This window comes from Cydia splendana, chromosome 21 (genome assembly GCF_910591565.1).
Source record: "Cydia splendana chromosome 21, ilCydSple1.2, whole genome shotgun sequence".
Lineage (NCBI taxonomy): Eukaryota > Metazoa > Arthropoda > Insecta > Lepidoptera > Tortricidae > Cydia > Cydia splendana.
Window position 1 is genome coordinate 10,522,372 of NC_085980.1, and position 19,747 is coordinate 10,542,118.

At 40.7% G+C, this 19,747-nt stretch overlaps 3 protein-coding genes across 3 annotated transcripts; 2 read left to right on the forward strand and 1 right to left on the reverse strand.

Moving 5' to 3' along the window:
* Positions 1 to 9: 9 nt before the first annotated feature.
* Positions 10 to 8,670, reverse strand: LOC134801023 (serine/threonine-protein phosphatase PP2A 65 kDa regulatory subunit). The gene is made up of 6 exons (XM_063773524.1): positions 8,293 to 8,670; positions 7,036 to 7,270; positions 4,883 to 5,069; positions 3,962 to 4,116; positions 1,905 to 2,022; positions 10 to 1,072 (listed from the first exon to the last, which is right to left on the reverse strand). Exons 1-6 carry the CDS (start codon positions 8,516 to 8,518, stop codon positions 221 to 223), a joined length of 1,773 nt encoding a protein of 590 aa, XP_063629594.1. The 5' UTR covers positions 8,519 to 8,670; the 3' UTR covers positions 10 to 220.
* A 456-nt stretch (positions 8,671 to 9,126) lies between these two features.
* LOC134801228 (uncharacterized) lies at positions 9,127 to 11,694 on the forward strand. The gene is made up of 2 exons (XM_063773760.1): positions 9,127 to 9,349; positions 11,237 to 11,694. Exons 1-2 carry the CDS (start codon positions 9,148 to 9,150, stop codon positions 11,692 to 11,694), a joined length of 660 nt encoding a protein of 219 aa, XP_063629830.1. The 5' UTR covers positions 9,127 to 9,147.
* A 5,117-nt stretch (positions 11,695 to 16,811) lies between these two features.
* Positions 16,812 to 18,336, forward strand: LOC134801229 (uncharacterized). The gene is made up of 2 exons (XM_063773761.1): positions 16,812 to 17,072; positions 17,899 to 18,336. The coding sequence occupies exons 1-2, from the start codon at positions 16,913 to 16,915 to the stop codon at positions 18,315 to 18,317; spliced, it is 579 nt and encodes a 192-aa protein (XP_063629831.1). The 5' UTR covers positions 16,812 to 16,912; the 3' UTR covers positions 18,318 to 18,336.
* Positions 18,337 to 19,747: the final 1,411 nt, after the last annotated feature.

Here is a 19,747-nt window from a genome sequence, read left to right on the forward strand (position 1 = left end):
AAACAAGAATTTTGGATAATGGCTTTTATTGATTATTTTTATACTAATTACAATTTCATATAAAGTGCAAAGTAAATGCTATGAAACATCCAACGAATCCTCACTGTTAGGTACTTTTTGCAGACTGTTAGGTTTAATTTGGGTAAAATCGGTTCTCCCCGCGTTAATCTCCTTAAGATACTGGGAATTATGGAATAAATACTAATTAAAAATAAGCTACTTAACCGGCGATCCCTACAATCGCCTCCGACGCGAAGTATTTCACGTCCACATCAGGGTCTACATTAAGTTTCTCCAGAACTGGTTTCACTTGAGGCTGGATGACAGCCGGGTCGAGGAAGGGCGCCATTTTCTGCAGCGTCTTGGCCACGTTGAATCTGACGTTGGCGACATTGTCATCGGCCATAGACAAGACTGTGGGCAGGAGTACTCTGGTAGTTATGTCTTTGCCGCATACTTCGGAGAGGACATTTATGCAGAATAAGTAAGTCATTCTGTGTAGATAGTTTTGTTCGCGGGACATAGCGAGTACTTTAGGGATCACATTAGTTTCTGCCCAAGACGGTCCGTATTGCTCGACGAGTTTCTTAAGATTCAGGGTAGCTGCTTCGCGGATAGCGTACACGTGATCGATGAGCCAAGACATGCATAAGCCTGTGAGTTTTTCGTCGAAGAAATCTTGTCCAAGTTGTCCGGCTAGAAGCGGCATGTGTTCAATGATAGCCAAGCGTACGCGCCATTTTGTGTCTTCAGCCAAATCCACTATAGCGGGAAGGAGGCTTTGGACCAGCTGTTGGATGCCGATGACTTCATTGACACACTCGAGGTTAGAAATGATGTTGAGACGGACTTCAGGGCACTCGTCCTTGAGTTGCGTGAGGAAGAGCGGCAGGAGGTGTTCAATGGTGTTCTGGCGGCCGACGATGGGGCTGAGGCCCATGATGACGGAGGCCAGCGCGGACTTGACGTGCTGGTTGGGGTCGCAGACGAGGTCCTTGATCTGGGGCAGGATCATGGTCATGATGATGTGCTCCTGGTGGGCTTTGTCCAGGTTCATGCAGAAGTCTTTCACCTGGGAATGAAAATTATCGTTTTAATAATGAATAACTTTATTTCTTATTTTAGGCTGTATGTAGTTCACAAGGCGGAATAGAAAGTTATTAATCGTCAAGTGAAATATGCATTGCCGCGCTTAAGCTCGGTTTTCCTAGGATAGCGGTGCCGTCATATAGCGGCCGTCTCCATACAAAATAATACGGCTAAATATGGATGTCGTAGTATTTTGTATGGAGACGGCCGCTATATGACGGCATATCCTAGGAAACCAGAAATTTAGGGGTGTGTAATATTAGCACGGCACTGATCAGTTTTGTCTTTAGATTGCAACAATAATAATTATCAGTCAGTCATCAAGTCATTGAAAGATGTGCGACAGAAAGATGGACTCGGAAAAGAAATGGCGTCGCTGCGCAGTTGCGCTAACGTTGCGTCCGAATTGAGTAGACGCCGACGCTCGGGAGACATCGGGTGGATACGGAAAAAATGACCATCCTATATCATCATCTATTTTTATTTTTTGCTTATGCATTATTTAGGACTTTGACACATTCACTGCCAGCGACCCGCTAGGCGGGTTCTCTGTTAGTAGGCGGTTTTCGCTACATACGGTTTTTCTTGTGTTATCGACTACGCTCGTAGTGCGTAGCTCGCGCTGACATTGAATGTGTCAAAGAGAAGATGGGGCTTAGCTGGCGTATTTTTTAAAATCTGGACCGTAAAGGCCTGTGCACACCGGGTTGCGTGTGCGTGACGTGTACGTGCGCGTGCGCTAAAATGTTGGGGCCGCACACGCACACATCACGCAAGCGGTGTGCACAGGCCGTAAAGGGTGGGGCGAGTCTGACCTTCCCGGCGGCGGCGGCGCGCACCTCGGCCTCGGTGTCCTTGAGCAGCGCCTGGAAGATCTGCGCCAGGTCCGCGCGCGCCAGCTCCGGCCCCACCGCCTGCTGCAGCTCCACGAACCTGAACACCACCACCATCCATCAATAACTACTTTTTTTTAAATAGTACATTATTGTCGAGGCTCGGAAGTAGCTACTTGCAGGCTGAGGATTCGTTTTAAACGGACGACCTTGGGAGTCCGTTTAATTGAATCCGAAGCCAGCAAGTAGCCTTCCAGCCGAGTCATATATAGTGCTTTTCTCAAAAATGGTGCAAGAAATATGAATATCATAGAAATATTTTACAAAAGCAACGTTCTTACGTATATATTTTCACAGAAAAAAGTAGAAACAATTGAAAAAATTAGCTATGCCGCCTTTTTATTTTTTTAATAAAAAATAGAAGTGTATTTTTCTGCCGAAAATACGCCAACCTATTTGAGACAGCTAAATAGTCGCGGTACTAATGATCTGTTTGGCTGTTTAATGGGCCTGTGCCTTCATTTGATATGGCCATTTTAACTTTTAAAAAGTTTGGAACTCGACAAATAATGGAATTTGTATGCAACATTGCAGTCCCAAAATCGAGACTGCAAAGTTTTTAACTTTTTAATTTTTGACTGACCATAAACTACGCGCTTCGCGACCTATTTTTTAAACGGCAAAGTCGACTTTGCCGTCCATTTTTGAGAAAATATATATAAATGGCTTTTACTCCTCGCTAATTTTAGCAAGGTGGATTCTGCCAATGTCGAGGTGTAGACTTTTGACTTGCAATAACAACTTCTCATTGCACTACAGTGAGTAATCGTTAAGTGTAGCCAGGCGATAATTCCGTAAATATAACAGATATCAGAAAACTTCAAATACCCAATGAGTAAAATTACATTAATAACTTTTTTTTAAATAAAAGCATAAATATCCCAAACATTAACTTCAAACCCTCCCATACATTTAGTACGACGACTCACCCCTCAAAGAACGTCGGTGTCGATGTCGTAAGAGATAGAACTGCTTGAGATTCATTATTTGCGATAATAAACTGTAATAAAATAATAAGACTACCGTTTATGAAATAATAAATCTAATATTTCTTTTTTAAGGAAGTACAATATTTCTTTACAGTTTTTGCTCGAAGTGACGCCCTTATTGTGCGAATGTGCGATACATTGACGGGCCCTCTTAAATGTTTCTAAATGAACTTTACTTAAAATTTGCGGTGTAATTAAAAAATAAATGTTAGATTTATTATTTCATAAACGGTAGTTTTATTATTTTATTACAGTTTATTATCCCAAATAATGAATCTCAAGCAGTTTTATCTCTTACGACACCGACGTTCTTTGAGGGGTGAGTCGTGTACTAAATGTATGGGAGGATTTGAAGTTAATGTTTGGGATATTTCTGCTTTTATTTTAAAAAGTTATTAATGTAATTTTACTCATTGGGTAACGCACTTTTGATATAAATTTGAAGTTTTCCGATTGCACAGTCAGCAGCAGAAGTTGCTAAGCGGGTGTTCAAAATTACCTTGACACGCTCTTATTCTCTTAACATTAAAATCGCGTCAAGATCATTTTGAACACCTGGCCCGCTTAGCAACTTCTGCTGCTGACTGTATGTGAAACGGTATAGCGATCCCTCTCGAACACCGGCGCGGCGTGCGAGTCCGCTTCCAGTAACCTTTAGTAAAATTTAATAACATATTTTGGGTACACCTTTCGCGATTTCTCAACAGCCGAGTAATCTGACTGCCTTTGCACAAACTTTTATACGAGGCAGAAGAGGTTTGGGATGCTTCATGTTATTTTTAATTTTTATTACTACAATGTACAGATAATTTTTACAGGAGGTTTCAGTAGCGTCGTGTCAAAAATGTTCACTAGGTAATCCAATGTTTATTTGGCTTGCTATTTCCTTCGGATTTCTGATCATCAGAGATGTTCTAAGATGTCTTTAAATGGGCAAGCCCGTGGGAATCGAGTTCCATGGACGCTCTGCCACTGGGAGGCTTTACTCACTTGTCTGCCACCATGTAGCGGACCCTCCACGAGGTATCTCCGGCGCGAGCGCGTACTGTGGGCATGACCAGTTGCTCCATATCTTCAGGCGGGAGCAGTGCCGCGACGGCAGCGCAGGCCTCCGCAGCCAGGAGACGAACGGAATCTTGCTCGTCCTGTTAATAAATAATTATGGTGTTTAAAGGAGTACACCTCAGGTTTATATTAGGTAGCGGCAACTTCAGTTGGTAAAATGAACTGGTCTCTTTTAAAATCTAGTATGAGACCAAGATAAAACAATGTCATGTAAAAAGAGTATTTGTTAATTAAGCTCTAGATGTTATGGAAGAGCGGGGTTTTCTGTCACAAGTATTTTATACTTACTAGAAGACTTCAACCTTTCCAACTGTACCCTCTTTGTTAACAAATAAAATTTTTCATTCATTTTCATTTTTTTCATTTAGAGTGAGACGCACTACCGCACTTATGGCAATGACTGATAAAATAAGCTACAGATAAAGATAAACCTTATTGAACTGACTGTGGGAGAAGGCCGAGTAGGTCCATTTGTGTAACCGTGTCAACCTGGCAGCTGGAAGTGGCGTAGCTCCGTCTTCACAGGGGCTCAGACGCAGCCGTAAGAAAATAGAAGACCTTGTATTGTATTGTAGTTCGGGCGATTTTCCGCAACTCGACGACTTGCGCCTATTTTGCGTGATAGGGGGTGGGCTAGTCCTGCCAGACCAGCTCCTCGAGGAATCCTATCAAACCTTTGATGTTGAGTAGGACCTCGGGAATCCAAGATGTTTTTCCCTGTATGGGGCCACTCTGCTGCATTTCAACACCATGTGAGAGGCTGTTTCTTCTTTCTCCATGCATCCACGGAATAGAAAACCTTTTTATAGGCCTCCGGGCTAGATGATAAGATCATGTTCAACTCACCTGTGCCAAATTGACGAACATGGGTATGAGATCGGACTTGACGTACTCCACCTCGACGACCCTCGCGAACTCGCCGAGCTTGTAGGCGGCGGCGCGGCGCACCATCGGCGTGTCGTCCTGGCACAGCAGGCGGAAGTGCTGGCGCAGCTCCGCCTTCACGGGGGCTGACACGCGGCCGTAGCATACGCTGGAAAGAATGTTCAATTTAAATACAGCATTGACTAATTGCACAATCATAGTGGGGTTTTACAACAACACATTACTGACGCAAAAAAAATGTTGTTCAAATGTTGGCAAACTCATACTTAACATTCAGAGACTGAAACAGTGTAAGACCCACTGTGATTGTACCATAAGCTCAAAGACAAGTGCTGGTGGCCTAACAATAATGCTTACAAAACCAGACATTGAGTTCTTGGAACTTAATGAATTTCTTGAGCACAGCAGTTATGTCTTTGGTGTGCTAAACTAAATGAATATAGTGTAAAGCAAACTAAAAAGGAATTTCTGTTGTCAGAGAGCTTGTTATATTTGAGGTATTCCAGTACTAGTGTCCGACCGAAGGTTCGGTTTCGGTTTCGGCCAGTTTCGGCCAAAAAATCATGTATCGGCTGTAGTTTCGGTTTCGGCCAAAAAACGGCCGAACCTTTCGGCCGGGCCGAAACTTACGAAATAGTACTTCGGACAAAGACCAAAAGTTGGGGAATAAGTAGGACAACAATATTAATACATACCTACATATACTGATTCATGTATAAGTACAGAAATTAATTGGTTTATTATAAAACACAATTCGACTAATGAGAGCGCCACTGGACGGTCGACGCAGTCTTAAGAGGCTGTCAATACCTATAACGCGCACACTGTCTAATTGTATCGGAGTGAATGAGATAGCACTGCCGCACGTAGCCGTTGGCCGAGTATTAGCTCGGCCCTAGTCTAACGATGTCTTTTTCGCTCTTATTCACTCACTTATTCAGTCATTTTTCTATCTACCTCTAATGGCAAATTTTAAGCGAGGCTAAAGGCTACGCTCAACTAGTGCCGCAAAGTTGATTTTCTCAATAGTTAATATTTTGCGAAGCTGAACAGCTGACTATTGATTAAAACGAAGAAAAAAACCCTTATAAGTGTCCCCAGTACAGTTTTTCATACAAATGCTCGACCTTAGCCTCACTTTTTACCTCAATTTACCATTGGTTTGTGTTCCACATGTCCTCTACTTCAGCTTAGCCTTTGGCCTCGCTGCGCCATGCTCGGCCTGCGGTCTCGCTTTTTAATACAATGGACATTGGTTGGAGTCTGTGCTTAACTACTTATCCTGAAGCCTGAAGCACGGCTTTGACTTCACATGAAAGTTCGCCTCACTGGGGCACTTCGGACTTTTAGGCCCAGGTGAAGATCGGTACCCGGCCTTGCGATATTGTTAACAAAAAATTTTGCGCTCGCTGCGCTCGCGTTTTTGGTTGACCCTGTATCTATACGTTAGCTTGACTGGTGAATGAATAGAGTTAGACCAAGAAAATTCTGCAATGATTTTGATAGCATACGCAGTGCTACTAGTGCAAATGTTATTTATACGTCATAATTTCATAGAAGTTTTATCAAAATCGTTGCAGAATTATCTTGGTCTAACTCTAGTAATTTTCTTAAAAAACTGCTTAAGTAACATCAATTTCAAGGACATTGGGTGTGGACAGCCCCATAATATGTTTGTAAAAGCGGTTTTATGACATTTATTCAACGATTTTAACAAGTCTACAAAAGTTTCGGTTTCGGTTTCGGCCGAAACTAGAGCCAAAGCCGAACATTAGGTTTCGGTTTCGGTTTCGGCAAAAAAACATGTTTCGGTCGGACACTATCCAGTACACAAACACTACTTTTTTCTATTAAGGAATTAAGAAATGAAGGATTTTTTTTACCCTCATCAATGATTTTATTAATGTCTCACTTATATAATATATTTAGAACAACTTACTTTAGGAAAAATAGGATGATCATCTAAGTAATTCTTACTGATATACAATAAATAAGGAATTAGTTGGAAGGTATAGCTAGTTTATGAAGCTGGCAGGCAGTTATAACAATCAATCTTCAAGATAATATCATTGTGTTGAGAAATAACAATGAGTGTAATTTGTTAAAAAAATTACCTGAACAGGCCACAAGCCGAAGCCCTGGATGTGAACCAATCCCCGCCAGCTAAACGCTGCACCAACGGCACAAAGTGCTGCTCCAGGGCCTGGGGAGTGTGATGGGCGGCCACAGCCCGGAGGGACGCTACGGCCTTGTCGCGCACTACCGTCTCTTCTACGGTGGCAAGGGACTCCAGGGGTGGGAGGAGGCAGTGGGCAAATTCACCGCCACCAACAAGGTTGATGAAGTTGCCTGGAATGTAAATCGTTAAAAAAAAACATGAGATGAGTTCACATGTTAAATTAAGAACTAATTTTATACTAAACTGTAAGTTCACATGTAAAAAACAATTTTATAGGGTCATTGTGTCAGTCACCGTCCAGTGCCTGTTTCCGTCCACTTGGCGTAGTTGCCACAAATAATAGTGTATAATTTTAATATATACCTATATATCGAAATTATACGCAATTCTTGAAATTATACACAATTCTTTGTGGCAACTACGTGTGGACGGAAACAAGCACTGGATGGTGAACTGACGCAATGACCCTACTCGGTTAATCATATGTAGCAAAATGTTGTTGATAAAATCATTCGAACTTGTAATCTAATTAACAAAAAATTATCATTCCCGCAGCCCAAAAATGGAATATGCCACCTGAAAGGGTAATTTTCTATGCACTTTACTCTTACTCCATTGGCTCAGCAACCCAAAATGAGATTTAATGCTTATGCACTTTAATGCTATTAATATACATGTCCAGGAATATACAAATTGAACACTTCCTTAGACCTAAATAATCCTGAGTTATTATTAAATTTTATGATGTTGAGGGTTGCAAGAACAGTATTACAGTGTTAGGCCTACCTTCATCACAAGCACTAAATTATTTCAGTATGTTATTAGCAAAATTTATTTATATGTATTGTAAGAGACAGTAACAGTTAGAACTCTATTTCAGCATTAGTTCTGGTTGTGGTAACGCGTAATTCACAACAACAATTTTAGAAAAAGAAACCGACATCCGATATTAATGTAGGTATGACGTCCTTCAGAATGTAATATGCACATTAAGTTATTTTGCAACAGTTAAGCACAGAAATAATGCTAGACTAAATTAACGTTCATTCACAACAATGCGATAAAGACTATAAACAGAAATCTGAAGGTCTTATCAAATTAAATTAGTTAAATTACAAACAAAAATCATCTTCAACTTCAACGCGTTGTGTGTACGAATGAGTAATCAATCGGCAATCTCATTTTTACATACCGAGTTGCTCAGCAAGCGCCAGCAGCACTTCGTCTTCATCGTAGATCGTCTCTGTGAGGAACGGGATCAGTTCAGATCTGGTTCTTTCCACGCCCAAAGCTAAGGCAATGGTGGATAACTTCTTGATAGAATTCAATCGGAGTTGCACATCCTCGTTTTTCAACTCGTCAATCAACACCGCGATTGGATACAAAGACTCATCGGTCCCAGAGTCGCTGGCTGCCATTTTGTTATGGAATTTTCTGTATATCTTCGATTAGAATAATTTCTTGCTTAACTTAGATTTACTTCAGATTTTTGTTAAAAGCTGTACGCACTCAAGATTCAATACAAGAGGTGCAAAATGGCAGCTATCACAGCCATAGAGCAAAGAGTGAAAATGGTGTTGCCATTGTTATTGTTTGGAAACCCCATAAATTCTAAATAGATTTATGTATGTGGTCCTGTCCTGTTTACTTGCTGTTTCTTTAGTACTTGTTTGCTAAAAGTAAAAAAAATAACATTTTAGCAATCAAAATTGTACAGATTTCTATACAAGATTATTTCTTCATGCATATTATAATTTCCCTCAAAATGATAGGTTCGCAATAGTAATACAATGGCAACATTAAAATGACTATAGATAAACCTATTTCTCTTTTTAAATTAAAGTTATTTTAGTGACTAGAGCTCTAGTATCCAAACAGCCCAGTTTAATTAACAGATTTCTACAGTTTATTTTATTGAAGAACCTCCTTCTACCTATGCCTTCTACACTTTGCTGGTATTCTGTCATCTGAGAGAAAAGTTTATAATGGTTATCAAACCCAAATTTAATCATGAAATAGTGTGCCCAGAGAGTATTGTGGTCTCGGCATGAGATTCGGCAATGGAGACTACACGAGCGAAAAGACGCAAGGCAAGGATGAAATCGCAATCAACGCCTCCATAGCCCACATAGTGTTAAGCTGCGTTGCCGGACAAGGAATAAGTCACTGGAATGAGATAAACTTTACCCAACCTGGAATGCATGGAAACCTATTCCTGTTTGGAATTTTTGGATACCTTCTGCACCAAAGTATGTTATTTGAATCTGTAACAACAAGAATCTGTAGTAACAAATCGCATGTAATTTTAGATATAGTTGGTTAAGCAGATCTTGTCAGTAGAAAAGGCGGCAAATTTGAAAATTGTAGGCGCGAAGGGATATCGTCTCCTAGAAAATTATAATTACGCGCCTTTTTCTACTGACAAAATTTGCTTGACCATCTAAAAGTAGGTAGGTACATTGCTGGCTAAGTGGGTTCCACGAATTCAATTGATCGATCAAAAGCCGGAATGTATCACAACCCCCATGCGATTTGTTGCGGTTTGTTGCAAGATGAGGCCTTATATTGATTGCGCTGGTCATATTTATGGTTATGTATACACCGTGATTTTATTGAATTCCGTTAACTTCGGGGCATGGTTAAGTACGTTTAAGAGAACTAAATGGCATAAGTAGTTAATAAAAAAATAATTTTTTTTGCTCTTTTTTGTAAAAAGAAATTAAGTTGAAAAAGTAATTAAGAGCCAACGGGAGTGGTCATTTCTCCATACAAACGTACTCCTCGTTTTCCTCCGTGGTTTTTGAAGCTAGAGCAATGATTTTTTCAACACAGATTAATATTGTCAATATCTATATCGGTGTCGGACCGTTTTGCTTTTTTTGATATTTTTGTTTTTTAAGGCGCTAGAGCCCTTCAAAAATGGCCAAAATGGCCTAATTGACTATGCCGCAATGAGAGGGGTGGCATTCGAAACTGATATCAATTAGCCAAAAAAGCAAAACGGTCCGACACAGATAATTTCATAATCATTTAGATTTCCAAATTTGGTTACGATTGGTTAAGTTTTGGAGGAGGAAACAGAGGAGTACGAAACCTCGATTTTTGAGATTTTTACGCAGGATTTTTAGCCTTGTCCTTATCGCACTACTTTTAGGTGCCGCTTCCGTTAGCGAGACGGGTATATTTACCTAAAATATTTAAAACTCAGCTCCTGTTTCGTCTTAAATGCAGCATATAGCGTTGTTGTAACACGGGCATTACATTTAACTCAACCAAACAATTGAAATCTGTGACATATTAAAGTTATTTCGAACATAGATCGACCGAGATTGTACTTAAGTTTAGTAGCAAATGTATGAACTCATTCAAAACACTAATCAATATGTAAACCGGTCCTAAGGCAAGTGTAGACGCTTGTAGAGGCCTTATAGGATAAAATAAATGATTGATTATCTCCGAAATGGAGTTAATTAGAATATAAGTGTCTTTGAGAAAGTTATTTATTTTAATCTCAGGAATGCACCCTTGAAATTAACGGAAATAAAAAAAAACACGGTGTATAGGTACCAATACTACCAGTACATAATATAATACACACGAATATTAACGTAAAAGTGTAGTTTTTTACATGCTTTTTTATAAATATAATGTACTATTCAAACTGCGTGTTCAAACTATAATATATTGCTAAGGTTAATGTGGCTAATTCCGTCATAGGGACTATTCGGTCCACTAGCGTTTTTTCGAACAACGAACAAAATTGATAATTTCATCGACGAAGCAGCGATTGCTTTTAGTTTCAGCAATCAAAAGCGAATGGTTTTTTTTCCTACGATTGAAAATCAAAGAAATATATGTTCGTGGCGGAATAGCCTCTATCATGCACAGAATAAATAATAGTACTAGGTACAGAAGACTCACTCTCTAACAAAACGCGTCAGTTACGATCAGGACAGATATGGCCGCTAGGTGGCGATAGCGCCACGCGCGGCTTATGGCTAGCCATGGGCTCGCCACCAAAATTGGTGTGGAACGGATGTACTTGTAGCTACCTGTTGCAAAGCGACGAAATCGCGGAGTGAGCTACGCCTGCCTCTATGACGGAATTAGCCACACTGACCTTATTTTTTTTCCAGGCGCAAGATTTAAAATCAATATGGGCCCAGTGTACAATTTCAGCACAAAAGCTACGCGCTATCTTCCTATTCCTTGCATGATGGCCGACCTCTATAAAGGCAACCATCTTTTCGCAGGGTTACATTTGATGTCCGGCCTAATTCCCTTCTCATTGTCATTGATGGGCACTAGTATTGACAGCGCACAAATCGGGAATTTAGTCATAGCTGGCAACATTATTTCTCTAGGACATTATTCTTTGGAAAATAATATGGAGTGGGGCTTTTATACGGCCGCCGCCGCGGTTTTTACTTATTATATGTGCCCCCAAACGGGTCCTAAGATCATATATCCATTTGGCTTGGCACTGATGGAATATTGCGCTTATAGGGCGGCTAAAATTAAACTAGAACGTAAGAAGATGATTTTGAATTTTATCGTAGCCGTGTTGCTTATCATTGATCCTTGCGGCTGTTGATTGTAACTTTGTAACTTTTAAAAATAAATATGTAACTAAGCTTTGCTATTAAATAACACAAGAAGAAGGAGTGACGAGTTTTCATTGTAGCTTATTATACACTTACACCATTGTATGTAATAGCAGGTAAGTACAGTCACCTGCAATAATATGTTACTCTTCGAAGGCCGCAAAAATATGTGACACGCTTTTATGGCTCTACAAATAAGATCGTGTCAGATATTTATGCGGCCTTCGTTGTGTAACATATTATTGCAGGTGACTGTACATTGTACCTACCTAAATTTGTATGCATAACTAGCACCTGCACGCGACTTCGTCGGTGTGGGATAAGGATTATGATAGATAATTGATAAAAGTACAAGTGGTGGTGGCCGAGTGGATATGACGTCCGACTTTCAATCCGGAGGTCGCGGGTTCAAATCCTGGCTCGTACCAATGAGGTTTTCGGAACGTATGTACGAAATATCATTTAATATTTACATACCACTAGCTTTTCTGTGAAGAAAATCATCGTGAGGAAACCTGCATAGAGTTAGACCAAGAAAAGTCTGCAGCGATATTGATAGCTCACGCAGTGTTATTTATACTTACGTCATATTAAGTTCAATAGAATTTTGACGTTTAAAATAACTCTTGCACTGCGTGGGCTATCAAAATCGCTACAGACCTTTCCTGGTCTAACTCTACCTACATCTGCGAAGAAATTCAAAGGTGTATTATGTGAAGTCCCCAATCCGCATTGGGATAGCGAGGGGACTATAGCCCAAGCCCTCTCGCGCATGAGAGGAGGCCTGTGCCCAGCAGTGGGACGTCTAATAGGCTGAATGATTATATTTGATATTATTACTAATTGATAAAAACTACCCTATGCTTTCCTCGGGCCTCAAACTATCAACATACTAACAGGACCATTCGACCGGACACTGACATCAGAATAATATTTGAATCACGTTGTTTAATAGTTATCGTGCGTCTCCGATATATTTAATGGCCACTGTTCCTGCATCGCTCTAGACTGACTCACTGTTAAGCACCGCCCAGGGGCACCGCCACTATCTACCGTGTAACATAAACCTATCATTTTACATCTCACATTTGAAATTATTCCCATTGTCTACGTCTCTGTCACAAAAAGCTTTGTCATCACAAAACAAAGGAATCGATACAATAACAGGGTAGGGTAACCAACCGTCGCGTGTTCGAGTGAGTGTCCCTAATGCACGCGCTAGGGTGCCCCATTCGAGCCCCCTGCCGGGACAATTTCATTACGTCTTAGACGAGTTGAAAGGAGAATTACGCATTTTAACGTAAGCAATATAGTAATATTGAAGTCATATCGAGAGCATATACAGTACCTCGCAACCTCGCACAGTCGCCGTCAGATATATTGGAGCGGTCAAGGCGCTCACAACACATCTCACATATCTGAACACGCCTCTATTGTCGAGGCGTTAAAGACGTTAAAGTGCGTGCGTTCAGATATTGTGAACACCTTGGCCGCTCCGATATATCTGATGGCGACTGTACCTAGACGTCGAGCATATATATGAGTTGTTCCCCGGAGTTGAGACTAAATAAACAAAAGCTTTACTAAAACGTATAAAATGTTCTGCTAGAATCTAAAACTCCTTTAGATCAGTTTGTCTTTCAAACTCATCAACTCGTCTGTATTCTCCACACGCAGTGCTAGTGTTATTTTAAACGTCAATCTTCTATGAAATTATGACGTAGATACCACTTAATAAATAACAATAAATAACACTTGCACTGCTTGCACTGCGTATGCTATCAAAATTGTTGCAGACTGTTCTTGGTCTAACTCTAGTTCATTTTAGATTCCATCAACTCTCAAGAGTTCTTACACCCTGGCGGGTGCTGTCTCTGCCTGCGGCCCATGACTCGGGCAACATCTGATCGGTGTATCCCTTACATATCATTAAAGTGTCAAAAGGACCTTTAGGTACGTATTGGCTTCGGCTCCGCGCACGCCTTCCAAAAGTCTGGACACCATTGTTCCGTGATGGGAAATACATACACATGGTTACTACTACTTGATACTAAAACGAAATATAAAAGGTGCCTTTATATTCGGGAGCCGCAGATATCGGTTACCGCATCTGGTGGCCATTATCAAAGAATCCAGAAACCGTAACCGATACTGCATTATTCCCAGACGTAGAAGGTTTTTGTGAAGAAATACAAATACCTACATATATTATATAGATAGTCACAGTTCTGTAAAGCTGGACCAGTAATATAATTATGAGCATTGTCAAGAGGGCGCTGTTACTCTCATGTATAGGATGACAGTTCAGTATAGTATGAAAAAAATAGTTCCAGTGAAATTCCGCAACATGGCGCGTAATCATAATATATTCCTGGTCAGGCTTTATAATAATTATACAATCCGTCGCAAAAATATCGGCATGAGTAGGGTGTTAGAGACAGACCAAGCTAACTAGGCAGCGATTTTGATAGCAGACAAGTGTTATTTTAGACGCAATAATTCATCCCACCATAAACGGCATAAAATCAGATAGAGTCGGACCAAGAAAAGTCTGCAGCGGATTTGATAGCCCACGCAGTGTCAGTGTTATTTATACGTCAAAATTTCATACAAGTTTGACGTTTAAAGTAACACGTGAACTGCGTGGGCTATCAAATCCGCTGCAGACTTTCCTTGGTCTGACTCTAAGCCAAAGAATATAATACTCACTAGGAGAAGAACGATAACTCCATACAAAAAAATGTCCCTTTCAAAAGTTCGTTTATACTACTGGCGCTCTGGTAGGATACCATTGTAATTAGAATTGACAACCCGTTTAGCCTAGCGGGTATTGGCAGTAATCCTGTTCAGGAAGCTAATGGTCCTGGGTTCGAATCCCGGAGAGGGAATTTCTTTTTGTATTTTTTCTTTTTTGTTGGGGTCAGGTTTATAACAGCCCATCAACGTGCAAACTAGCGCCACTGTTAAATAATCGTGATTATTTAAATTTAGCGACAGGTATTTCAAAAAGGGGGCCGCTACTGACTGTATTTAAGTATCTGTATTTAAGTACCTTTTGAATACACCAAACTAGTTTTTATGTTGCTGGATTCGTCGATCTATGAGGTCAAACCAAAAACAACCGTTTTAACTTTGGACGCGTAGATTGACGAATCCAGTAACATAAAAACTAGTTTGATGTATTCAAAAGGTACTTAAATACACAATACAGTCCGTAGCGGCCCCCTTTTTTAAATACCTGTCATTAAATTTAAATAATCAGGATTATTTAGCAGCGGCGCTAGTGTGTACGTTGATGGGCTCTTAAATTAGCATATCACAAATAAATAAAAAAATACGTTAAAAGGTAATGATTAGCCAGGTACTATATTTAGAAATTCGTCAAATATAAAAGGTAACAAAACAGTATATTAAGATATAAATATTTTCATTCCTATTAGGATTACTGTATATATGTTAGGAGCAATACATATGAATACATACATTGATATGGCAAATGATTACAAGTTGTTATTACATCTATCCGGTTATCGGACATTTTCTCCTTCACAGCTCCGCGCAGCGTTCTTGGTCACCGGGATACTAGTCTGGATATGCGGCAGATACGTGCCCTTTGAGCTTTTTCCAAGAAATCATATGACGGCCCAGGATTATATTGTTATCTCACGCTCAAGCCATCTGCTGATTCACTCTCTAAAACAAAACAGTCACAAATTAAACAATATAATCTAATTGCCTAATTACTAACGTCGCGAATTGCTACCGGGTCTAAATTTACCAGCTTAAACAATGTGAGGTTTTACATCTATGATGAATTTTGATTAAAATTTCGGACGCGATATAGCGTTCGCGGGACTTACGGGGATAGTAAGATTAAATAATTATATTTGAATTTGGCAATTAGTACGCTCATTTTTGTTTAAAGATTAATATATGTATTTCTTACCTTGAAATGATCACTGTTTCTGGTTTACTACAACGGTTTAAATTTAACTAAGTCTGTGCGAAGACGCATTTAGATATGTTGCTCGTACATATGAATAGTTTTTATTTTTAAAATTAATAGGTAAATAAATATATTTCAAGTGAATAAATCGTTTTATATGAAAACTGGCATTTTTGCGTTAAATGACTTTAATGACAGCATTGACATTACAGATTTTTGTCTTGCCTATGTTCTTACCGGCCAGACCCAAATCAAGGCCTATCAAAGAGGCCCATTGACAAAGATTTTTTTTAATTTTATCATGGAGGGTAGAGGCACGTCTCCCCTTCATAGATTTTATGAACATAGACAAAGACAAACTGACTGATAATTTACATATGACTTCGACTACTTCATAAAATACAATTCAAAATAAAAGGCTGGCGCTGCGGCTGACCAGGCCCAGATTCTCAAGCGCCGCAAATACTCGACCTTAGTTAACGACTATGAGTTTGCGGCGCTCGCAGTTGAGACTCTGGGACCTTGGTCATCCGACATGAAGGCATTCATGAAGGCTTTGTCGGCGCGGCTGGTCGACTCCACAGGGGACCGTAGGGCTGGCGCGTACCTCTCTCAGCGTATCGCCCTAGCGGTACAGAGAGGTAACGCCGCCAGTGTAATGGGGTCCATGCCGCAGGCCGAACTTTTAGACGGGGCATTTCTCTTATGATTGGGTCCTTTATAGGTTTTTTATACTGTATTTATAGGTAGTTTAAATTAGTACTAATTTATTTATTTCATTTTTAATTCTAGTAATATCTAGTTTAGTTTAAGTTAATTTTAATGTAATTTATTAATTTGATAATATTTAGGATAGCGAATTTAAATGTATTATTGTATCCAATAAATACACCCCTTGTGCTTACCTACAAAAAAAAATTCAAAATATATTTGATACTTAAAATAATTGGATTTGTTCCTAGAAATCGTATAGACAAAGCCAGTTCTAGCAATGTTGCTGTAGTAATATATTTAAATTGGAAATTACTGGCAATCTTGCTCTAGGAACGGGCAACACATGTACAATTATGAAGGGTCACGTCATCCCAAGGAAGTCAATAGGCCAACAATAGGCCTTGCTCTAAGCACTGGCAATTTTCATCATCGACAACGGCATGAAACCTAAATCAAACATAAATACAACTTGACATCCATTGTCATTGTCATTTACAATTTTACTATTTTCTACACAAGTTTATTTTTGAATGTGTTTACTCTAGCCAATGGGCCAAGATGACAATATCCACGCGGCCCTATCGCACGTGGTCCTATGCTGCGTCACCGGGCCCAGTCTCGGACGGGTTCATATCAAGAACTACACCCATCCGGGCATGCACACAAACCTGCTGATACATGGTATTGTGGGATTCCTACACTATCACGGTTAGTTGACTCTTCTTCCTAGCGTTATCCCGGCATTTTGCCACGGCTCATGGGAGCCTGGGGTCCGCTTGACAACTAATTCCAAGAATTGACGTGGGCACTAGTTTTTACGGAAGCGACTGCCATCTGACCTTCCAATCCAAAGGGGAAACTAGGTCTTATTGGGATTAGCCCGGTTTCCTCGCGATGTTTTCCTTCACCGAAAAGCGACTGGTAGGTAAATATCAACTGATATTTCGTAGGTACTGTATATTTGTATAAGTTCCGAAAAACTCATTGGTACGAGCCGGGGTTTGAAAGTCGCACGCTCTTACCGCTAGGGCAGCAGCGCTTCATCAGCTATATAAAAACCGGCCAAGTGCGAGTCGGACTCGCGCACGAAGGGTTCCGTACCATTACGCATAAAACGACAAAATAATCACGTTTGTTGTATGGGAGCCCCACTTAAATATTTATTTTATATTGTTTTTAGTATTTGTTGTTATAGCGGCAACAGAAATACATCATCTGTGAAAATTTCAACTGTCTAGCTATCACGGTTCTTGAGCTACAGCCTGGTGACAGACAGACAGACGGACGGACTAGACAGTTGAAATTTTCATCGCCCCCGCTATAACAATAAATACTAAAAGCGAATATTTAAGTGGGGCTCCCATACAACAAAGCTGTTTTTTATGGTAATGGTACGGAATCCTCCGTGCGCGAGTCTGACTCGCACTTGGCCGGGTTTTTTAAGTTACGGGAATGGTTGGCCAGATCCAAAATCGGATATGTTTGCGGTGGCTTTAAAGTTTAAACCATCTTGAATGAGTCTGTTTATTTCTAGGAGGCTTCGGTGACGTCGCCCAAGCCTACAAGATCAGCCTGGCCGCGTCCAGATACCTCCCGATCCCCTGTCTAATGGCCGATCTAACGCGAGGCGATGACGTACGTTCCCTCCTCCATCTCCTCTCCGGACTTGTCCCTTTCGTCATCGCTGTGTCATCAGCAAACGAGGACAAACACTTTGGGAACCTCATGGTTTTCATCAACATCATTTGTTTAGTGTTGTACTCGCATGAAAAGAATAGCGAGTGGGGATGGTACACGGCTGGTGCGGCTGTGTTCTCGTATTTGGCCGCGCCTCAGATCGGCGGGTTGGGCCCAAAGGTGATATACCCTTTGGGGTTGGCGTTGATGGACTACTGCGGGTATAGGGTGCATGGGGTGGCTAGACAAGCGGCGGAGCTGCCTCCTCGTCGGTAATAAAGAGGATGTGACTGTATTTGTTTCTATTATTTAAAATGTTCAGTGTTTTCATCTCGATTATCACACATACATAAAGAATTTCATTTAAGGTTAATACGAGCTTTCTCTTACTCGTGGGTTGGGTGGGAGTTTTTGTCAGCGGGTCGAAAAAAAAATGTTAAAACAAAGGAGAAAAATCTCTAATAACTCGAAAACCATGCAACTTTTATTGGGGTCATGTTAGGCTGGTTAGGCTCCTCTTGAGTTGACCTACCTCCGGTGTCAGGGTGTCACTGTGACGTGGTAGTTCTGGGACACCCTGTGTATGGAATAATGTTGTTATAAGGTAGACGTACGAGTGCGGTGCTCGTCTCTGTCCCTGTACAGTCAGGGTATTCATAAATATCGACACGAACATAGTGCCAAAAACATGAAACACTACTTTAATGGATCCAATATTAAGGTTGTGTATACATATTTGTATACATATTTATAGCACTTTGTCCGTATCGATATTAACACGTTGGCTGCCATGAACATCACCGGTGGGATCACGTAATCTTCTCTGTGTGGCCATGAGCATCACCGGTGGGATCACCTAATCTTTTTTGCATGGCCATGAGCATCACCGGTGGGATCACGTAATCTTCTCTGTGTGGCCATGAGCATCACCAGTGGGATCACGTAATATTCTCTGTGTGGCCATGAGCATCACCAGTGAGATCACGTAATCTTCTCTGTGTGGCCATGAGCATCACCAGTGGGATCACGTAATATTTTCTGTGTGGCCATGAGCATCACCAGTGGGATCACGTAATCTTCTCTGTGTGGCCATGAGCATCACCAGTGGGATCACGTAATCTTCTCTGTGTGGTCATGAGCATCACTGGTGGGATCAAAAGCTCATTAGGTACCTCTTTATTAACCTCAGTCCGATGCTGTGCGCATCACCGGTGGGATCACTAAATTTGTATGGGGCGTGGGAGCAACACTTTAGGTGAAGTATGGTGGGCAGCCAACGTGTCAATACCGTGACCACAGAATAAATAATAGTACTAGGTACAGAAGGTACACTCTCTAACAAAACGCGTCTGTTACGATTAGGACAGATATGACCGCTAGGTGGCGACAGCGCCACGCGCGGCTTATGGCTAGCCACCAAAATTGGTGTGGGACGGGTATAGGTACTTATATGTACGGTCAGCCAAGAAAGTGGTCTACCACTTTTCGACTCTATCAATCAGATGATGTAGTTGAATCATCGAGAGCGTGGAATTGCATATGTAGTAGTATTGTTTGTTTACAGGCATTCTATATTTGAATTTTCTATTTTCTTGTACTATCAGCATACAACCACTACAAATGCAATTCCATCTTCTCGATAATTCAACTATATCATATAGTCAATTGGCTGACTGTACTTGTAGCTACCTGTTGCAAAGCGACGA

Coding starts and splice junctions, on each gene's coding strand:
- LOC134801023 (XM_063773524.1), bottom strand. CDS start 8,518: ATGGCAGCCAGCGACTCTGGGACCGATGAGTCTTTGTATCCAATCGCG. Junction 7,271..8,292: donor GGCGCTTGCTGAGCAACTCG/GTATGTAAAAAT, acceptor TTTACATTCCAG/GCAACTTCATCAACCTTGTT. Junction 4,117..4,882: donor TGTTCGTCAATTTGGCACAG/GTGAGTTGAACA, acceptor ATTTATTAACAG/GACGAGCAAGATTCCGTTCG.
- LOC134801229 (XM_063773761.1), top strand. CDS start 16,913: ATGGGCCAAGATGACAATATCCACGCGGCCCTATCGCACGTGGTCCTA. Junction 17,073..17,898: donor GGGATTCCTACACTATCACG/GTTAGTTGACTC, acceptor GTTTATTTCTAG/GAGGCTTCGGTGACGTCGCC.
- LOC134801228 (XM_063773760.1), top strand. CDS start 9,148: ATGAGATTCGGCAATGGAGACTACACGAGCGAAAAGACGCAAGGCAAG. Junction 9,350..11,236: donor TGGATACCTTCTGCACCAAA/GTATGTTATTTG, acceptor TTTTTTTTCCAG/GCGCAAGATTTAAAATCAAT.